Source organism: Mus musculus, chromosome 12 (genome assembly GCF_000001635.26).
Source record: "Mus musculus strain C57BL/6J chromosome 12, GRCm38.p6 C57BL/6J".
Taxonomy (NCBI): domain Eukaryota; kingdom Metazoa; phylum Chordata; class Mammalia; order Rodentia; family Muridae; genus Mus; species Mus musculus.
The window spans coordinates 31,302,097-31,319,137 of record NC_000078.6 but is presented as its reverse complement, the minus strand read 5'-3'; the positions used below and the strand labels follow the sequence as shown (position 1 = coordinate 31,319,137).

General features: G+C 46.8%; 1 protein-coding gene across 3 annotated transcripts in view; it reads right to left on the bottom strand.

Moving 5' to 3' along the window:
- The window catches only part of Lamb1 (laminin B1), a 64,499-nt gene that overhangs the window by 10,507 nt on the left and 36,951 nt on the right, over nt 1–17,041 (bottom strand). For all 3 annotated transcript variants that reach the window (XM_006514992.3, XM_006514993.1, NM_008482.3), the window contains 7 exons: nt 16,433–16,576; nt 16,003–16,234; nt 14,385–14,548; nt 13,147–13,371; nt 11,949–12,163; nt 11,092–11,188; nt 505–874 (listed from right to left, as the gene is read on the bottom strand). In XM_006514992.3, the coding sequence (XP_006515055.2) occupies nt 505–874; nt 11,092–11,188; nt 11,949–12,163; nt 13,147–13,371; nt 14,385–14,548; nt 16,003–16,234; nt 16,433–16,576 (1,447 nt within the window). The remainder of the gene's footprint in view (nt 1–504; nt 875–11,091; nt 11,189–11,948; nt 12,164–13,146; nt 13,372–14,384; nt 14,549–16,002; nt 16,235–16,432; nt 16,577–17,041) is intronic.

Below are 17,041 nucleotides of genomic sequence, written 5' to 3'. Positions count from 1 at the left end.
TCGTTTGATCCCCAGAACCCACACGGTAGATGGAAAAGACTTCGCAAGCTGTCCTGTCCTCCACTAAGTGAACACCATCGCAGGCACGTGCCTACTGCCTATCCATGGACAGATCAACAATTTTTACTATACATTTAATATTTTTTACTGGATTGAAGTAAACCTAGGACTTGACGTACTCTCAGGGCTTTAACTGGTAGTGTGTTATCCTTGCATTACGCTGTAGGGCAATGGCAAGAGCGAGCCAGGAATCAATGTGCCACTCAAATTCAAAGCCTTACACATGGCAAAGCTGAGACTCTATGGATCTTCTGCCTCAAGTCCAGTCCAGCTGCAAGCACTGAGCCTCAATCTACCCTGCTCACAGACAACACTGTAGATAAACAAGGGGCCCAAAGCCTGTAACAGACTAGAAAACCTAGCAGACGTACCGCTCCAGGAAATCTTTGCTCTTCAAATACTGAAAAGCCTTCGTGAGTGATTTTTGGCTCATTAACTACTTACTCTGCCTCCTCGAAGAGAATGCCAATGTTTTTCAGTGGTTCCGCTGCTGGGCTCTGGGCCAGGATGTCTTTTATCTCATTGACTTTCTTCTCTACAGAGTCCACGGTCTCTCGGTAGGGACCAATCACACCACTGATTTTCAGAGCCTTGGCTTTCTCCAGGAATTTGTGGGTCCTGTTGGTCAGCTCACCAATGATAGCATCCCAGAGAGCAAAGCACTGGTGGCAGGGTGTGCAGTCAGGAAAGACCCCCGAGTAACCTCTGGTGCACTTGTCGCAGCGAGGACCCTCTACACCCTCCACACAGACACACTGGCCCGTGGACTGGTCACACTGAGGTGTCTCAATGCCCCTGGGATCACAGTCACAGGCTGGAAGGGAAACAGAAATGCTAGTTGACTGACGACATCACAAGCTTCAGTGACAAAATCTGGCATTTAATATCCCCAAATCACTGTTAGAGCTTCAAGTGGCTTGCCCTAGTATGCTAACCCACTGACCCTTCCTTAAGAGTAATGGTAATTTAAAAAGTCAGTAGATAAGCCTTGTTAACCACTTCTTTTGTGGCAAGCATTGCGTATGTGTAACATGTATGTAACATTATTCAACCTTCACACCATCCCTGTGTCTGGGCAAAATAGTTAACACTATTTCTGTGGAGTAGAAACCAAGGTAGAGACATTATATGACCTGCTCAGAGTCTCACAGCCAGGAAATGATTTAGTACTCTGCATCTCCAGAGCCCATCTTGGCCTCCATCCCACCTCTGCTTCCAAATCTGAGCTCCCACATAACAAGGCAGTCTAGATGGTTCAGACTGCATCCTTTGCCAGCAGATACATCCTAAAGGACCGGCACCTAGCTAGTCAAGCCACCTGCTCACCAAGCAGAGTACCAAGCAAAGTACCAAGCAAAGTACCTTGTGCTTGGGAAGATCAACAGAAAACCAAATCTCAAGGAAATATGAAGAAATCAAAATTCCTGGTTTAAAAGCTCCCACCACAGACAATACACCTTGCATCTAAATACCCTCACAGTATAAGCAGCCGACTCATGGAAATGTCAGACGAGACTGCAGGAATCTTGGAAACCGCTGGAAGTCAGTTTGTCTATGACTGGCTCAATGTTGCTGGTACCTTACCCAGAGGCAAAAATGGCAAAAGGTAAAGTCCTGCCTGGCACAGGGAAAAACTAGCACTTCTGGCCAACAGCTGACGGAAATTGCTTACAATCCGTATGCCTCTCACCCCTGCTTAGACTTCTGACCCACAGGTGAGAACCATCTTTCCATCAGTACTTGCCTTTTCCCAGAATTTGTAGAGTTTGAACAACAAAGGGTGTCTCTACATGCATCTCTGGCCCATTCTGGGTAAAGGTGTGAACATAAGACAAACTTTCCCTCTTGTTTCCCTAGGCAGAGCATGGACTCCCAGGGTCAAGGCACAGCTATCTTAAAACATTTTTCTACATGGCACCAAGCAAAACATTAACTTATATTCGGGAGTTCAATAGCCTTTACCAAATGAGCTCCTAACATCACCTATAAGCATTCAAGAGGCATTTCACCTATCAGTATGCATATGTCAGTATGAGAAATAGCCAGCTAAAGTGACAGTGCCTCTGTGACAAAGCACAAAACCCAACCTTTGCTACATCAATAGCTATGCTTTGCCACCTAAATGTTTTCTCCTAGAACATCATCCAGGATCAGTCCCAAGCCACTTATCTCCAACCTAAGCCTGAAGGGTTTGACTGACACTTGCCACGGGGGCTTTACATTGCTCACTTACCTGTCTATCACCTTTAACAACAAGGTTAAGGAACCCAGCCCCACAGTTAGAACAACTATGGATGGAGGCTATAAATCTTGTCTCTCCCCAAACCCCTATGTCCTAGGGCAAGGAAAGGAAGCTCCCACCCGGTACACACACGTCTCAGTCACTTCCCTTGTCCCTGCCGTCCCTACATGTTTGGTGGTCTCCTGCTCCAAGGTACCTGATCACATTTCCACTGGATAAAGGCAGAAAGAGAGTGTGTGTTTGTTTTGGTCTTATTTTGGTATATTTTCCAGTAATAACTTGTTCAAAATTTAAAGTTTAGCTCATTCTAGTAACCGTCAGGACTGTGAAACGCACTTTTCCTGGGTGTGTCCATGTTTCAGAACGAAACTTTAGGATTTCAAAATTAAACCAACAACCCCCAGTCACAACTTTTCTAGCAAGAACTTTTTTGTTGTTACTGTTTTTGGAGGGCAATGACTTATCAAGCCAGAAGTCACTGAAGCTGTGAATGATCTGTGGACCATTTGTTCTCTGTTCCTCAAAAAAGCATCTCATGCCGGAGTCACTCTGTGAGCTTCTCTTCCCTCGGAAGATGAAGAAGCGATTTCAGCCAAGCGTAATGGGTACAGCCCTTTAATCCCAGCCGACAGATAGCTGAGTTCCAGGCCAGCCAGGCCACCCCGGGGGTGGGGGTGGCAAGCAGCTTGTTAAAGTCACAGAGGACTGCAAAGGCCAAGCTTCACTTTACATCATTTTCACAGTGGGAGACTGTAGGGGAATGTGTAGTGACAACTCAGAGAAATCAGGGAAAGGCCTGGCCAAGTCTCTGTCAGCTTTTCAAGTGAACAGGAAGAGCTCAGATGACACTGTGGCTAGAGAGCTGGTGCTGTTAAGGTTTAAGAACAAGTTTATTTCACTTGGTAACATGCAGTTGTCTCCCAAGCTCAAAACGACCTGGAACTGTAAAACAAAACACAAGAAGCAAAATGACCTCGTGTTAAAGGAGCCATATGAATGGTGGCCTTTGGATGGGCTGGTGACAGTGCAGCTGCTACAACAGAAAGTTTCTACTGAAAAAAAAGTAGTTAGAGCCTTTAATTCTGAGCAGGTAAAGAAAATGTTTAAATTACAGAATCAAAAGTCTTGAGTAGAGAGGAAGAGACCAATGAACAGATGACTACCATCATCCCCTAGTCTACAAGAAATCCAACTTCTCATCAAGGATGCATATCATCTGGGAAAGTCCTTTGCTGATGGTAAATAAGTCACAGCCCAGGCCAGAGGCACACATAAGAGTGTTACGGGTATTTCTCAGATGTCCAAAACTAAGTAACAAAGAGAGGAACTGCCAGAGACACCACCAAATATGCACTAAATGATGGCTATATTCAAACAGTTGACATTTCAGGCTCTAGTTTCATTAAGAATTCTTGTTTCTGAACAGTTGACTGATCTCCTAGTAAATGGAGTTCAACTACCGGCCCTTAGAGAGAAATTGGTTGGCATTTCCCAACACAGCTAAAGATGCACATGGGACATCTCTATTCCTGTATGTAGAAAGAATACATGCTGCCTCTTTGAATTTTCATGAAAAGACTACACCATGTAGGATGTTGGGGGGACCATATGAAACATGCTAACGGATCACCTGTAAGATAAATTTCAGATTATCTGAGTTTTACCCCTGTCTGGATACCTTCAAGGGCCTTTAAAAGGAAACCACACAGAATCCATACACACCACACAGAGGTGTGATACTCTGTAGAGGCTTAAGAAGTGCTCCAGGGTGGCAGAGAGAAAGTGTATTAGGTAAAGTACTTGCTGCATAAACATGAGGGTCCAACTTTTGGTCCCTAAAAAAAAGTTCAGAGTGATGGCAGAGGCTATAACTCAGCCCGTGGAGGCAGAAATGGCAGCACCTAGAGACTGATGGTGAGCTCCAGGTCAATGAGAAATCCTGTCTCAAAAAACAAGGTAGACAGTGCCCGAGAGAGGGCAGTGAAGGTTGCCCCTTTCCACATGCATGCACACACTTGTGTCTACCCCAAAGAGTACATAAAACGTTATGACAAACTGGACACCGGAGAGGGCAACCTTTCATCCAGATAGGATGAATGATGTAAAGAGACCTGAAGGTGGATTCATGGAAGGTGATGACGCATGAAAGATAGGCTGTATCATGTCAACTAGTCACAGGGGGTCTCACCCATTATACATCTGACCTGGCTGCTCTTAAAAACAAGCAAACCACAAAAGCCTATTTGAGGAACATGCAGACATGGTCCTCTAAGTGGCAGACAGCGGATGAGGTCTGCACTTCTAGGTAGGATCTGCTATTGCTCAAATGACTGCTCTTTAAGTCTGACTCCTAAAATAACTCTGTCGATTGCTTACGCTTGTGTAGTACTGCGTACGGGATTAAACAGTGTTAAGACACATTTAGAACTACAGTGGCCCACAGTCTTGACGGGAGAAGAATTTAAACTGCACAGGTATCTGCTGTCTGTAGCTATTTCAGCCATGCTGACTTTGTCCATAACCAGTTAACAGCTATATCTCCTTTGACAAGGGGCGGGGCCACAGAGGAAACACAGATGCACACCTTCACTGGAAGCAGATCCACTGCAGATCTGTCACTACTGAAGAAGTGAGAGATGCTCACACAGCCCACAAAACAAGGATCGTTTTGCACCATGAGAAGGAATGTCATCTAGCAGTTTTTGCTTTCCACAGATTTTGCTACACGTTTTAGATGACATGTTCTCTCACATGTTCTCTGCTGAGAACATGTATAAGCTGGCAACTACTACCGCAGCATTCTCTGCTATCACAGGGAGAAAGACTAAGCTGCTGAGAATGTGCCAAAAGAACGTGTGGTGGATGGCCCTGGATGACGTGGTAGCTGCTGCCATGGCTAAGGTCTCAATGTTCCGGGAATAAAACCTGCCCAGCCCAAAGGATGTAATCTGTCTTACATTTGAGGTGTGTGTGTGTATGTGTGTGTGCGTGTAACCCAACTGGCCATTATTAAAAAATGCAAAAAGTGTTAATCATGTATGTATTAAAAACTAGTAAATACCATTAACAACAAAAACCCAACTCTCTTATTATTTCTAAATATGTTTTTGTTCTATCACTAAGGGTTTTTTTTTATTCTGATTTTTAAATTTTTCTGTAAATTTACAAACAATATTGCCTCAACTTCAGTACCTTTGAAACCCAGAGAAAACCCTAGCCCACTGCGCTCACAATGGGAATTCACCTACATGGCCGTTGCTAGACATACATGTGAGGTTCTTGCTTCCTCACAGCGTCCCCTTTCCTCTGGGTCTCCCCTGCCCACTATACAGAGGCCACCCTCACCAACTTGGCATTAAGACTTCTCAGTATCTGGGAAAACTGAACCTCCTCATGACTCAAGCTAAAATTGTCTCCTAGGGTCCTTCTCCTGGCATACTATGACCTGGCTGGTGTTCCTGCCCTCTGGTGAGGACAGTCATTTTCTCTCTTTCATTGCCAGCTGCCAACAGGAACACCAGGCACGAGGCAAGAGCAAGGGCCCTAGTTCCGCTCTCCTCAGAGGCACGGCTCTGGGCAAGCTACGTACCCTCTGAGCCTGACATCTGTCAGCAGTGATGAGGAGGCTACATTCATCTGCACAGGTTATTTGTTGTCATCCATAAAATTAAGACTATGTATATACCTAAGAAGTGATCAGTACTAAAAAGACTCTCTGAAAATTTACATGCCCCGTTTTCCCCAAATAACCCATTAAGTGCTTCTGGTTTAGGAAGAAGTGCCTTTGAGATAAGGTCTCATGGAGCCCAGTTAGTCTAAACTCATTATGTAGTGAAGAGTGGTCTTGAGTTCCTCAGCCTCATGTCTTTGCCTCCAAGTGTATACCATCAGGTCTCGCCTACTCACTTTCGACTGCACACCTAATAAGACTGTTGTTCACCTTCGTGCTTGGAAACTGAACTCTGGTTTTGAACACAGAAATGATGCAATGTGAAAATGAGGTCGTGGGTTACCTGTGGCTCCAACTTCCTACCATGGCCCAGCCCATGCCACAAGGCCAAAGGCTTGCTTGCAAAGAGTTTGCATGAAAACTCCTATCTCACTAAAGGACAGGAATACAGAGCTGACCACAAGTTTAATAGCCAGAAGTCGCATGAACGAAGGACTGAACAGACTCCTCTAAGCCGTCCACTGACCTCCTTGTTATTAGGTTCAAATCTGGGACAAATGGCTGAGGTGCCCATGTGGCATACCACAGGGGACCTGGCCTCCAGGTTCTTCCAGCATCCCTCAGTTCTTACTGTCACAGGATATGGCTGGCACACCCCACTTTCTGCTGCCTTTCCCCCACAGGCTCTTCCCCGTACAACCCAGCCATCTTGGTGATCTGCCCTTTTGGTACCTTTGGCCTCCTAGCTGCCAAACCTGGTTTCCCTCTCTCTTTTCTTCCCTGCCTTTCCCTGCATGGCTCAGGGTCACGACCACAATGGACTCTTCTAGATGTCTCTGCCTCCTCGCTCCCTTTTATCTAAAATGAACTTCCTCCTCCACCACACCTCGGTGCATTTGCGTGCTTTCCTTTTTATTTCCTTTTTTCATTCACTTTATGTGTGCCATAGCAGCCCCCAATATTAAAAGCTGCTTTGATAGGAAGGGAATCTTAATACGTTCATCCTCTTAGATGCAGCTTACATTTTTCTGACATTCCTGTCCCTTCCTGTTGTCGGCCTTGGCAATAAAAGTTCAGTTCTGTAACGAAAGCTGAAGGACAGTGGATTCGGCCCCCATCCTGCCTCTGCTCCACGAGCTTTTAAGTGGAGATGGAGAGTCCACACGCTAGGCTTTGCTGGGTCCTGCCTGTCCCAACTATCGAGACGGGCACTGGAACATCAAAGGCACCATAGACAACCTATCAGGAGATGAATACAAAGCTCACACTCTGTGGGTCACATGCCTGTTAGGTTCCACAGGACACCTAACCTTTTCAGTATACAACCAACTCCACTGGCCTGCCCTCAGGGACCTAGCAACTGCTCATGTCATCCATGGCCTCTTGGTGTGCCAGATGTGTGTGCTGTGGATAAAAGGCCCCTCCTGCTACTCCAGATACCCCAACCCCCTCTTCTCTACCGTGCTGTCTCTGTGTCTTTCTCTCCAGTCTGCATGGTAATTTTCCTGGCCTCATTTTCTGAGACCAGTGAGCTCGCCCAAGAGCTGCCCCCAATAAACCTGCTTTTATACTTTTAATTCGGCTTAAACTGGCTTATTTTGTCAAGGGTAAAACTTTATTAATGTTATTAGGATTATATAGGACTTTTTGTTAACTAAAGTCAGAGTTCTCTAAAAGCTCCAATGTAGTCTGATTTCCTGAGTCACAATGGAAATAACAGTAAAAAGACAACTGGCTGGGCTTGACAGTGTACGCCTGTAACTCTAGTACTTGGGAAGTCAAAACTTGAGGGTAAGGAGTTCGAGGCCAGCCTGGCCTACATGAATTCTTATCTCAAAAGAGCAGATGGAGCAGGAAGGGGAGCCATTGTGGAAGAAATGTCAACCCCAAGAAAAGAATGTGGGCATTCTAAAGATGAATATGGAGGCAAGGAACGTATGGCATTTCTTTCCTTTCCCTTCCTTTCTTCCTTCCTTTCTTCTCTCCTCTCTCCCCCCTCCCCCCCCCTCTCTTTCGTGTGGTGTTGAGAAATGGGTCCTCCCATATGGGAGGCAAGTGCTGAGGTACAGAGTCCCCCAGCCCACCACCCCAAGCCCTCACCTACGCCTTGACATTGCACTTCTGCCAAGCAGAAAGCCATTGACCTTTCAGGGAGCCTGTGGCCCTACACAGGCACTGCGGTCTTCCCTCTGCCATCAATGAATGGACAGAAAGATTCCTCCTGTGACCCCAACCCCTGCAGGGCACGGAACAAAGCTTCAGGCCGTAGACTGAACCAGCTCGTTCAGCACTGGCTATATGAGACTTTCCATCCCAGCACAGTGGTGGGCTTGTTCAGACTTGGCACAATAGGCCAAGAGCCCCACGCTGCCTGGACAATTGCAACATTCAACCGTTTGTACGCTGGAAGCTCCGAGCATTTGTCTTTCACATAACTACATTTCTTTCCCATAAGGAGACTACTTGGTTATGACCTTAGTCTTTCTATAAGCACACTGTTTCTTGGCAGCAGAAAGTCTGTATTTGTGCCCTCCAACAAACATTTCAACTGAAAATATATCTGGCGATTCAACCAGAAGAGTGTGGTTTTTAACTCCCGGGGGCACTTCTTGTCCTTGCTGCCCTCTGGGGTCCTCCTATTGTCAAACATTCCAGTACAAACAGAACCCTGAGCTATGTCTTATTCTGTAGCAGTCCCTGTCCTCAGCCTTGTCAACACCCAGGCCACACATAGCCCCAGGGCTAGCGATGAATCCCTTTCCCAACCCTACACTTTCCAGTCTTCTCTTTGGGGGCTTTGTAAAGTCTGAGCATTTTTCACAGAGTCTCAACAGCATTGGGGGCCTAATAGACTCTTGTTTAAAGGCCTGCCTGAATGGGGCCTATGCTCTTTAGAACACGATTTTCAGCTCCCGGACACCAAGTACTAGCAGCAGCCAAGCCATCACGGTGGTCAAGCTAAGTTCTCCCTTCTACAAATTTCTAACCCCCTTCCCCTTCCCTGTCTAGTCTCAGAGACTGAGGAGAAACCTTAATGTTCAAGACCGTATAGACCTTAATGTTCAAGAAAGTGTGACATTTTATAACCAAACTGCCAAATGTAGACAGGCAGATCAAGGACTTTTACCCTACACCTTAATACTTCAGGAAACGTCTGAAAAAGAGGGTGGAATGATGGGATGGTTTAGGAGGAAGCAAGGAGAGATAGAATCTCTACATTCAGGTCCTATCAGTCTTTGAAAACTTTTTAGTGTTGGGCTGAAGGGGTGGGAATCTCAGGGTGAAATTGTGGAAAGATCTGAGATTAAACTTGTAGAAGCAAACTCTATGTGTATTATATTGAAAACTATACATGTATAAGATGTGTATATCCATGCAGAACTAGAGAAGAAGAAAGATGAAAACCATATTGAGAGAGGTGCATGCAGGCAAAAGAGCCAGGACTCTCTTCTCCTGATGTGGAGGCTCCGCATGAATTGAAATCAGGCAGCTGGCCCCATAAGCCCACTCTCTGCCATGGGTCACTCCATTTGTTTGCCTTCCTGGTGCACTGCAGCCACTGGGACCACCCCAGCATAATGACCTTTCTAGTTTATGAGTCTGGTTATCTTAAAGGGGAAAAGGAAATACACAGGGAACAGGTGGCTGGGCAGGTTAGAGTGGCTGGTCCTACAACTTTCAGGCCCTGCTAATGGAAGTGGAAAGTCGAACCTTCCCAGGAAACCACATCTGGATTAAAGACCTATCACAGGAAATGCACTTATCGATGGGTGCAATACATCATTCCTGTGTGAAACAGACTGTGACCTAAGATGTCCATTCAAACCCTCTGCAAAGCCTCACTGAAAAAAATCAAAAGCAGAAGCAATTTAATTTGTTCAGGTCCCAGCCACCATTTCCCTCTCCTGCTGCTAAGGCTCCAGCTCCTGTCGGCTGCTGAACGAGCTAGCGACAGACTGGAGACCTCTTATTTCTTGTTATTGTAGCCAAGAGAGGAAAAGGCTATTCTTATATTTTGAGTTAAACAAGGACCTAGAAGAAAAACATACCAAGGAGAATGTAAGGAACCATAGGAAATATTTACCCAAAGATATGCTTAAAAATAGGGAAGAAAAAGGGCGAGATGGATGGGAGATAGTTTAAGCAGCTTATAAAATCAATTGCCTGGTGAAAGTGACGGTATCAGTATAAAAATTAAGCAATTCTTATAACTCATGGGGTTTAGTAGTTGGGCTGCTTGTTTGCTTTTGCTTTTTAAGATAGGTTCTTGCTATGTTGACCAGCCTGGCCCAGAACTTCTGCCTTTCCTACTTCAGACTCCTATGTGTTAGCATTTACAGGCACACCCAGCAGAAATATTACAAAAAGTCCCCTTTCTATCAGCCTAAATGAGAATCTGGGTTTAAATTGCATCAAAAATTAAGACTTGGAACCCCAGCCATATCCACTTCACCCAAGGCTCTGTATCACACCCCCACCCCAAGTCTCTGGAGTGAACACTGTATTAGCACCCTGTTGTCAGAGTCTGCTTGAGTTGTGTAACAGGCTGAACTTAACGAGGAACCGTATCTGTACATGTATGACCGTATCTGTACATGTATGACCAAGGAAGCCGCCCACAGTACATAGTTCAGAGAAAGAAACAAATCAATTGGCTGGCATGACCACATAGCTCCACTTTGCTGACAATGACTATAAAAAGTGTCTGTTTCCCAGCACTTGGGAGGCAGAGGCAGGCGGATTTCTGAGTTTGAGGCCAGCCTGGTCTACAAAGTGGGCTCCAGGACAGCCAGGGCTACACAGAGAAACCCTATCTCAAAAACAAACAAACAAACAAACAAACAAAAAGTGTCTGTGTACACTAGAGGATGTGCACATGTCCCTGCCTGTTTGTGTGCCAAGACAAATGCCTGCTTGGTGTGAGGCTGAAGAATTGAGCACATCCTCTGTTTAGTAGACACATTTATCCACAAGGCTAGATTAAAAGTTCTGGCCACACCCCTCAAAAAAAAAGCATGAATGTGTGATGTCATTTTGACTACACTTTATAGAGTCTACCCAAAGCCCTGTGGACCTAAGGCCCACCCAACCAAAGCATCAGCATGGAGCCTGGCCTCACCTCGGCATTCCACATCAGGGTCTCCCCAGAAGAGCTCCTGGCACTCGCTGCAGGTTCGGCCTCCAAAGCCCGGCATGCACTGGCACTGCCCTGTGAACTGCAGTCCAAACACAGACCTGTCAGGTGGTCTCCGTGGAGAAGCCAGCTGTAACTTGCCCCAACCCAGTTACATGGCAGACGTGGAACCTGGGCGCCTGTGATGTAGACGGGGGAGGGTGCCACACCAGCACCTCCTAGCTGTTCTCTTACAAGGGGCTTGGAATAGTCTCTGGCACAGTAGCATCTCTGCATCTTCAACCTTAGTTTCAGAGATTGACATCAATCCTAGACCACCCCTGGCTTATCTCACTCTGGCACGTTAGCCTGGGTCAGCAATCCTGAAAATGGCTATGTAATTTTTTTGGGGGGGAGGGTGGGGGTGGGGGAGGTGGTTTCGGGACAGGGTTTCTCTGTATAGCCCTGGCTGTCCTGGAACTCACTTTGTAGACCAGGCTGGCCTCAGACTCAGAAATCCGCCTGTCTCTGCCTCCCAAGTGCTGGGATTAAAGGCGTGCGCCACCACGCCCGGCGGCTATGTAGTTTCTTCCGAGCTGAGCGACTATAAGAGCTATTTGATTTGAGGGTCAGAAAAGGGAAAAAAATGACATTTGAGTCTGCATCCATGGCTGGACACTGTACTGAAATGCTATGAATGGGTTAAATGAGGGTTCTGTGCACAACATATTGCCTCAGCCAAGAAGGACAAGCAAGGACTAACAGCCAGTCTACACTCTGGCCTTCCTCCAAATGGGACAGTCACCAGATGGGCTAGCTGTACCTGAGCCTCTCAGAGGCATCCCCTGGCCACAGCCCCTCACCTCGTTGCAGGATGGCCCAAAGGAATGCGCAGCATTGCAATTGCAGGGCCCGCAGCCAGTCCCGCTAGCCAGCTGCCAGGTGTTGGGCGCACACCGGTCACAGTTCTGCCCGATCACATTGGGAAGGCACGAGCACTGACCAGTGGCTTTGTCACAGTGGCAGTCAGAGCCATTACAATGTTCCTTCACCGTGCCCAGGTAATTGCAGACACACTCTGAAATAGAACAACATCATCATATTCAAGTCTGGTCACATCACGGATACACAGCACGCAGAAGTTAGCGCCATCTAAACAGCCAAGACCTTTCCTTCCCTAAATCTCAATGTTGACGTGCAAGAAAAAAATGGAAGTAAAAACACTAAAATTACCATCCTTTAGAAGTTCTCATGATACACACTGTGCATCTGGCGCTTCCCGGACAGGGGACATGTTCGCACAAGCTATGGCCGACTTTGCTTGCTTGTGTGTTTTCATGACACACAGACTCAAATGGGAGTCATTTCAAAATTTCAAAATTTAACTGGAAATTATAAAAAAAACGCACCAATGCAAACTGAGACATCCAGTGATTTTTAAACTCCTAGCAGGAAGCAAGCACAGCCTTATGTCAGAAGCAGGAGCCAGAAACTCTATCAGCTAAAAAGACTTTAAGGAATCCAGTCCTGCGAGTCCCCAACATTCCACATGTTTATAAATAAAAGCAGAGGCCTATGGGCTTCGCAGCCAGAAAGCTTGGCTGATCTCCTGATAAGACAGAGGTAATAAGGTCTGGAAGAAAGCTTTTACCATTGTTATTTCTGTCTCTGCCTGAGGAGAGAGGCTGGATTCCACCAATGACACCAGAGAGGCGAAGCCACCCACAGTGGGAATCCAGGTCTCTAAGAACCCCCCAGTTGGCAAGCACGTGGGAAGAACACATCTCCATGCCCTCTATTGCCTGGCATTTATCTTGATGACAGCCACAATTTCCCCTGGCACAGAGCCACATCTTGAGACTTGTCTTGCTCAGAGAATGAGGATTTAGAGATTAAAAAAAAAAAATTCAGTCTCATCTTTCATCTGTTGAATGTGTCATTTTGCCTCACTGAACAAGGGCTTCTCCCTGTGAAATAAGCACTCCAACAACAAAATCCTGATAAGAGGAGGAGGGGGTGGGGGTGGGGGTGGGGTGAGAACCGCCGTAGTGTGCGTCTTACTTCTACAGTCTTGCCGAAGAGCATCGCCGTAGTACCCATACTGGCAGAGCTGGCAATGGTCCCCTTCTGTGTGGTACAGGCACTTGAGGCATCGTCCCGTCTCCTTGTCACAGGCTTCTGGATCGGTAGTGTCAATGTTGTGGTGGCACTGACATGGTTGACATGAACCCCCAAAGTCTGAGGGATTGCCAAAAAATCCAGAGGCACAGTCATCACATCTGGAGCCTAAGGGAAGATAAAACCAAGCAAAATGTTCAGATAGTCCGCTGCATTTCAGTCCTGGGGCAACCAAGGACTGACTCACTCCTTTAAGTCCCGTGTCTGTGATCTCAGTGAGGAGGGACAGCTTCTCGCTGTGAGGGAAAAGTGTTCTGTGCTCCCCGACACTGCTATGGTAGCCTTAGAGGCTGCAGCCCAATGGGTGGGAGACCCTTAGCTTCTAGTCATATTGGGTGGAGTAGGCTAGGAGCTAAACAGAGATGTGATCATGTATGTGTAATTGGGTGTTAGAACCCTAACCCAAGCGTTAGACACAAACGGAAGAATCCTTTGGGAACAGCCAGGAAACTGAGCTCCTCAGGGCTGAGCCAGTTTCCTAAGAAACCCTAAAATCACATACATGCATGAAGTATTTCTCGGGCTGTGCATAGCCAATCTAGCAGTCGATCAGCGGCTTCATGGCTAGAATAAAGGACCCTCCCACTCCCACCCACCCCCACAGACACGCGCACACCACACACACACACACACACACACACACACACGCATGCACGCACGCGCACACACAAATGGCTGACTTCACTGACTATTAGCAGATAACTGAGTATACATGGCAGGATGTGCTCAGCTATGACCCTTCCTGTTCTTGGCAATTGTCCATATGGTCTTTTCTTTAGCCTAGCGCAGGGCCACCTCGTAGCTCCCAGACATTTGCTAGAGGTCAGGTTATAAGAAGAAAAAATTTAAAAGGAAATTAATTTTACTTGTATTTAAAAGTGAGAAATTATTCCTAAGGAGAATCATGCGCTCAAATGCTGGTGATCCTGTTGCTTTAACTCCATTATCTTCTATATCTAAGGACCGACTCTGCCCCCACGTGCTACCAGGTAAAGGGCAAGATCGTCGTGAGTCCCTTAAGTTTTATGTGAATTTAACTGGTTTGCTCTTCATCTTTTCCTAACAGTGAACTCAGAGACACATCGTCTCCTGCCTCTTTGCTTCTTAAGTGCATGACTTACCAATGTACCCAGGATCACAAACACACGCAAGCTGGAGAGTGACGGGGTCTTGATAACAGCTCCTGGCAAACTGTCGTCCACTGTCAGGACCATCAGGACAAGGGCAAGGGCGACAGTGGTCTCCTGACCCAATGATGGGATCACCGTAGTAGCCAGCCAGGCACCTGCCATGGGTGTAGGACACAATGAGCCATGGCCCAGTCATAAGAAAAGGCTCAGAAACTCTCTTCTGCTGGAGGACGTGATTCTTCATGAACAACCACCATTCTTAACTTTTAGTTAGAATCCCACAAAAGACTTGTTTCAATAGGTTTGCTGGGTTCCTCTACCAAATCTTCTGACTAGCAAGATTCCTGGTGATGCTGATGTTGGCTTCTGTGGGAGATGCTTGCAAGTCCATGCATTTAGGGTGACACCTCTGAATTAGTGTGACGCTCTCCTTGACTGTCCCTCAGAAAGTAACTTTCCACGTGGACCTCACTGTGCTACAGCCTGCCTACCTGCCCTGGGCCTCTGACTTTACGTTCTCTTTGCCTTAAGGACATCGGTTTCTGTTTACATGGCTTATTCTCCTTAGCCTGTTCATGAGTATGATAAATGAGGGAAGTAGAGGAGACACACTATGTTAGCAAGCTCATGGCCACAGGTTTAAGCCATGCTGCTATCTAGCTTTTACCCAACACAGCTGCTAGGAATGCTCTTTACAGATGTGACCCCTGAGTTCCAAACCTGGGCAGAGAAGATGGATATTAGTAGCTTTCAAAACTCTAACCAATACGATATCACATCCAGTTTTTTGAGGGAGAGGGTATTTATTTATCTTTATTTTGGGCAGTATAATAACTCTTACCCCATAAAGCAGGCCCTAGAATAAGTCTTTCTCAGTCTGTAACGGACAATGTAAGGCAGCACGCACTTTCACACGTTACAAATGAACTGAGAGAAACCGCTTGCATCACTGAAGGCACACCCCACGTCCTTGTCTTAAAATCCACCTAGGGTGGTGTTTTGTATCCATGGTAACTATTAAATTAACATTTGCCAACAGGAGACCTGCGTTACTTTGCACATTTTATGTCTCCAGGAAACTGGGTGCATACAATGTTTTCAATAACAAAGCCATTTTTAAAGTGACTAGTCCAACTTGGATGAGGGTTCTGCTTTAACCCGAACTAGACAAGAAGATTTCTTAACTCTCATCCAAGCCAGAAAGCACCAGTGTGGGGGTTTCCTGGGTCCAAGGCTGGATTGCAGGGCAACTCCCAAAGGGCAGACTGTAGGTGGCTGTGCTTTGCTGAATCTCTAGCACCAAAGCAGAGCTTGGCACAGCCAGGTATGCACATACGTACTGGATAAATGAGTAAGCTTTTAGAAAATGCTGGGGTAGTCAAAAATGAAAGCGCTATTTGGAGTCTTCAGGAGATTAATTCTGTGGTTTCTAGGATAATGTTTACTTCGCCAAAGATGATGTCATTCTCTCTTTTTTTTTTCTCTTTCTGAGACAAGTCCTTATTATGTAGCTTAGGATAGCCTCAAACTCCCGATACTCTTGCCTCTGTCCCACGAGTCAACATGCCTACTCTATTATCTTGACTTTCCCGAGGTGGTGCCCACATACCTTTCGCAGTTGTGGCCCGTGGTGTAGTCCTGACAGCTCAGACACTCCCCTGTCACTGTGTCACAGTCTAGAGCATGACCATTACACTGGCAGGGCTGGCAGCTGGGAAAGCCCCAATACCCAGGGAGACATCGGTCACACTGCCGAGCATAGATGCCCTGGAAACAGTGGCACTGGCCAGTGATCGCATCGCAGAAGGCACTGGCAGACCCTTGCAGATGGCAGTCACAAGCTGCAGACAAAGCAAACAAAAACTCATTAGCTAGACAGACGTGCCGTCACCTGTGCCCAGCCACATTCACTGTGCCTCAGGGCTCATGCCATCCGGTTCGGAGCAGAATTCTGCTTTTGAAAGCCAGGGAATCCCCCCCCCCCCCCCCCCCCGGGGACCATCACAGGAATTCATTACAAAGTCTCCGATAACACCTACGTTTGCATCCGTTGGGGCCAAAGCCAAAGGTGCCCGGGGCACACCTGTTGCAGGTTCTTCCAACCACATTAGGACGGCACTGGCACTGGCCACCATTGGGGTCACACACAGAACTCAGAGATCCCTGGGGGTCACATTCACAAGCTGCAGGGAAGAGAGCAGTTAGGCTGACTGCAGGAGCAGAACATCGCACCTCCTTGCAACTGGCCCTGTCTCTCCCTCAACACGCCCTGACCCTTTCCCTACTCTGGCTCAGAAAAGTTCGGTTTAAACACATCACCCCTGTGCTGACTGGGAGAGAACCAACCAGCTGCCCTGGCAGATCAAAGCGCTTTTCTAGGCAGGAAGTCATTACAGTTTTCTCCCCTTAGCTCCAGAACTCAACTCTCTGATGACATTAAACTCCTGTGACCTTTGAAGCTGGTCTGATCTTTCCTAGAGAAAACTTTCCATTAGCTGATGCTTCCCGGACTCTCAGTCCTCAATGTTCACAGCCTACAGACAGGCTACATCCTCATACAGTGTGTCTAGTTACCTCTTGTTGGCATTTAGTCTAGGCTTCGCCCCACAGTTACCTGGCAACAGCAAGGTGTGCCTGATTCACTGTAA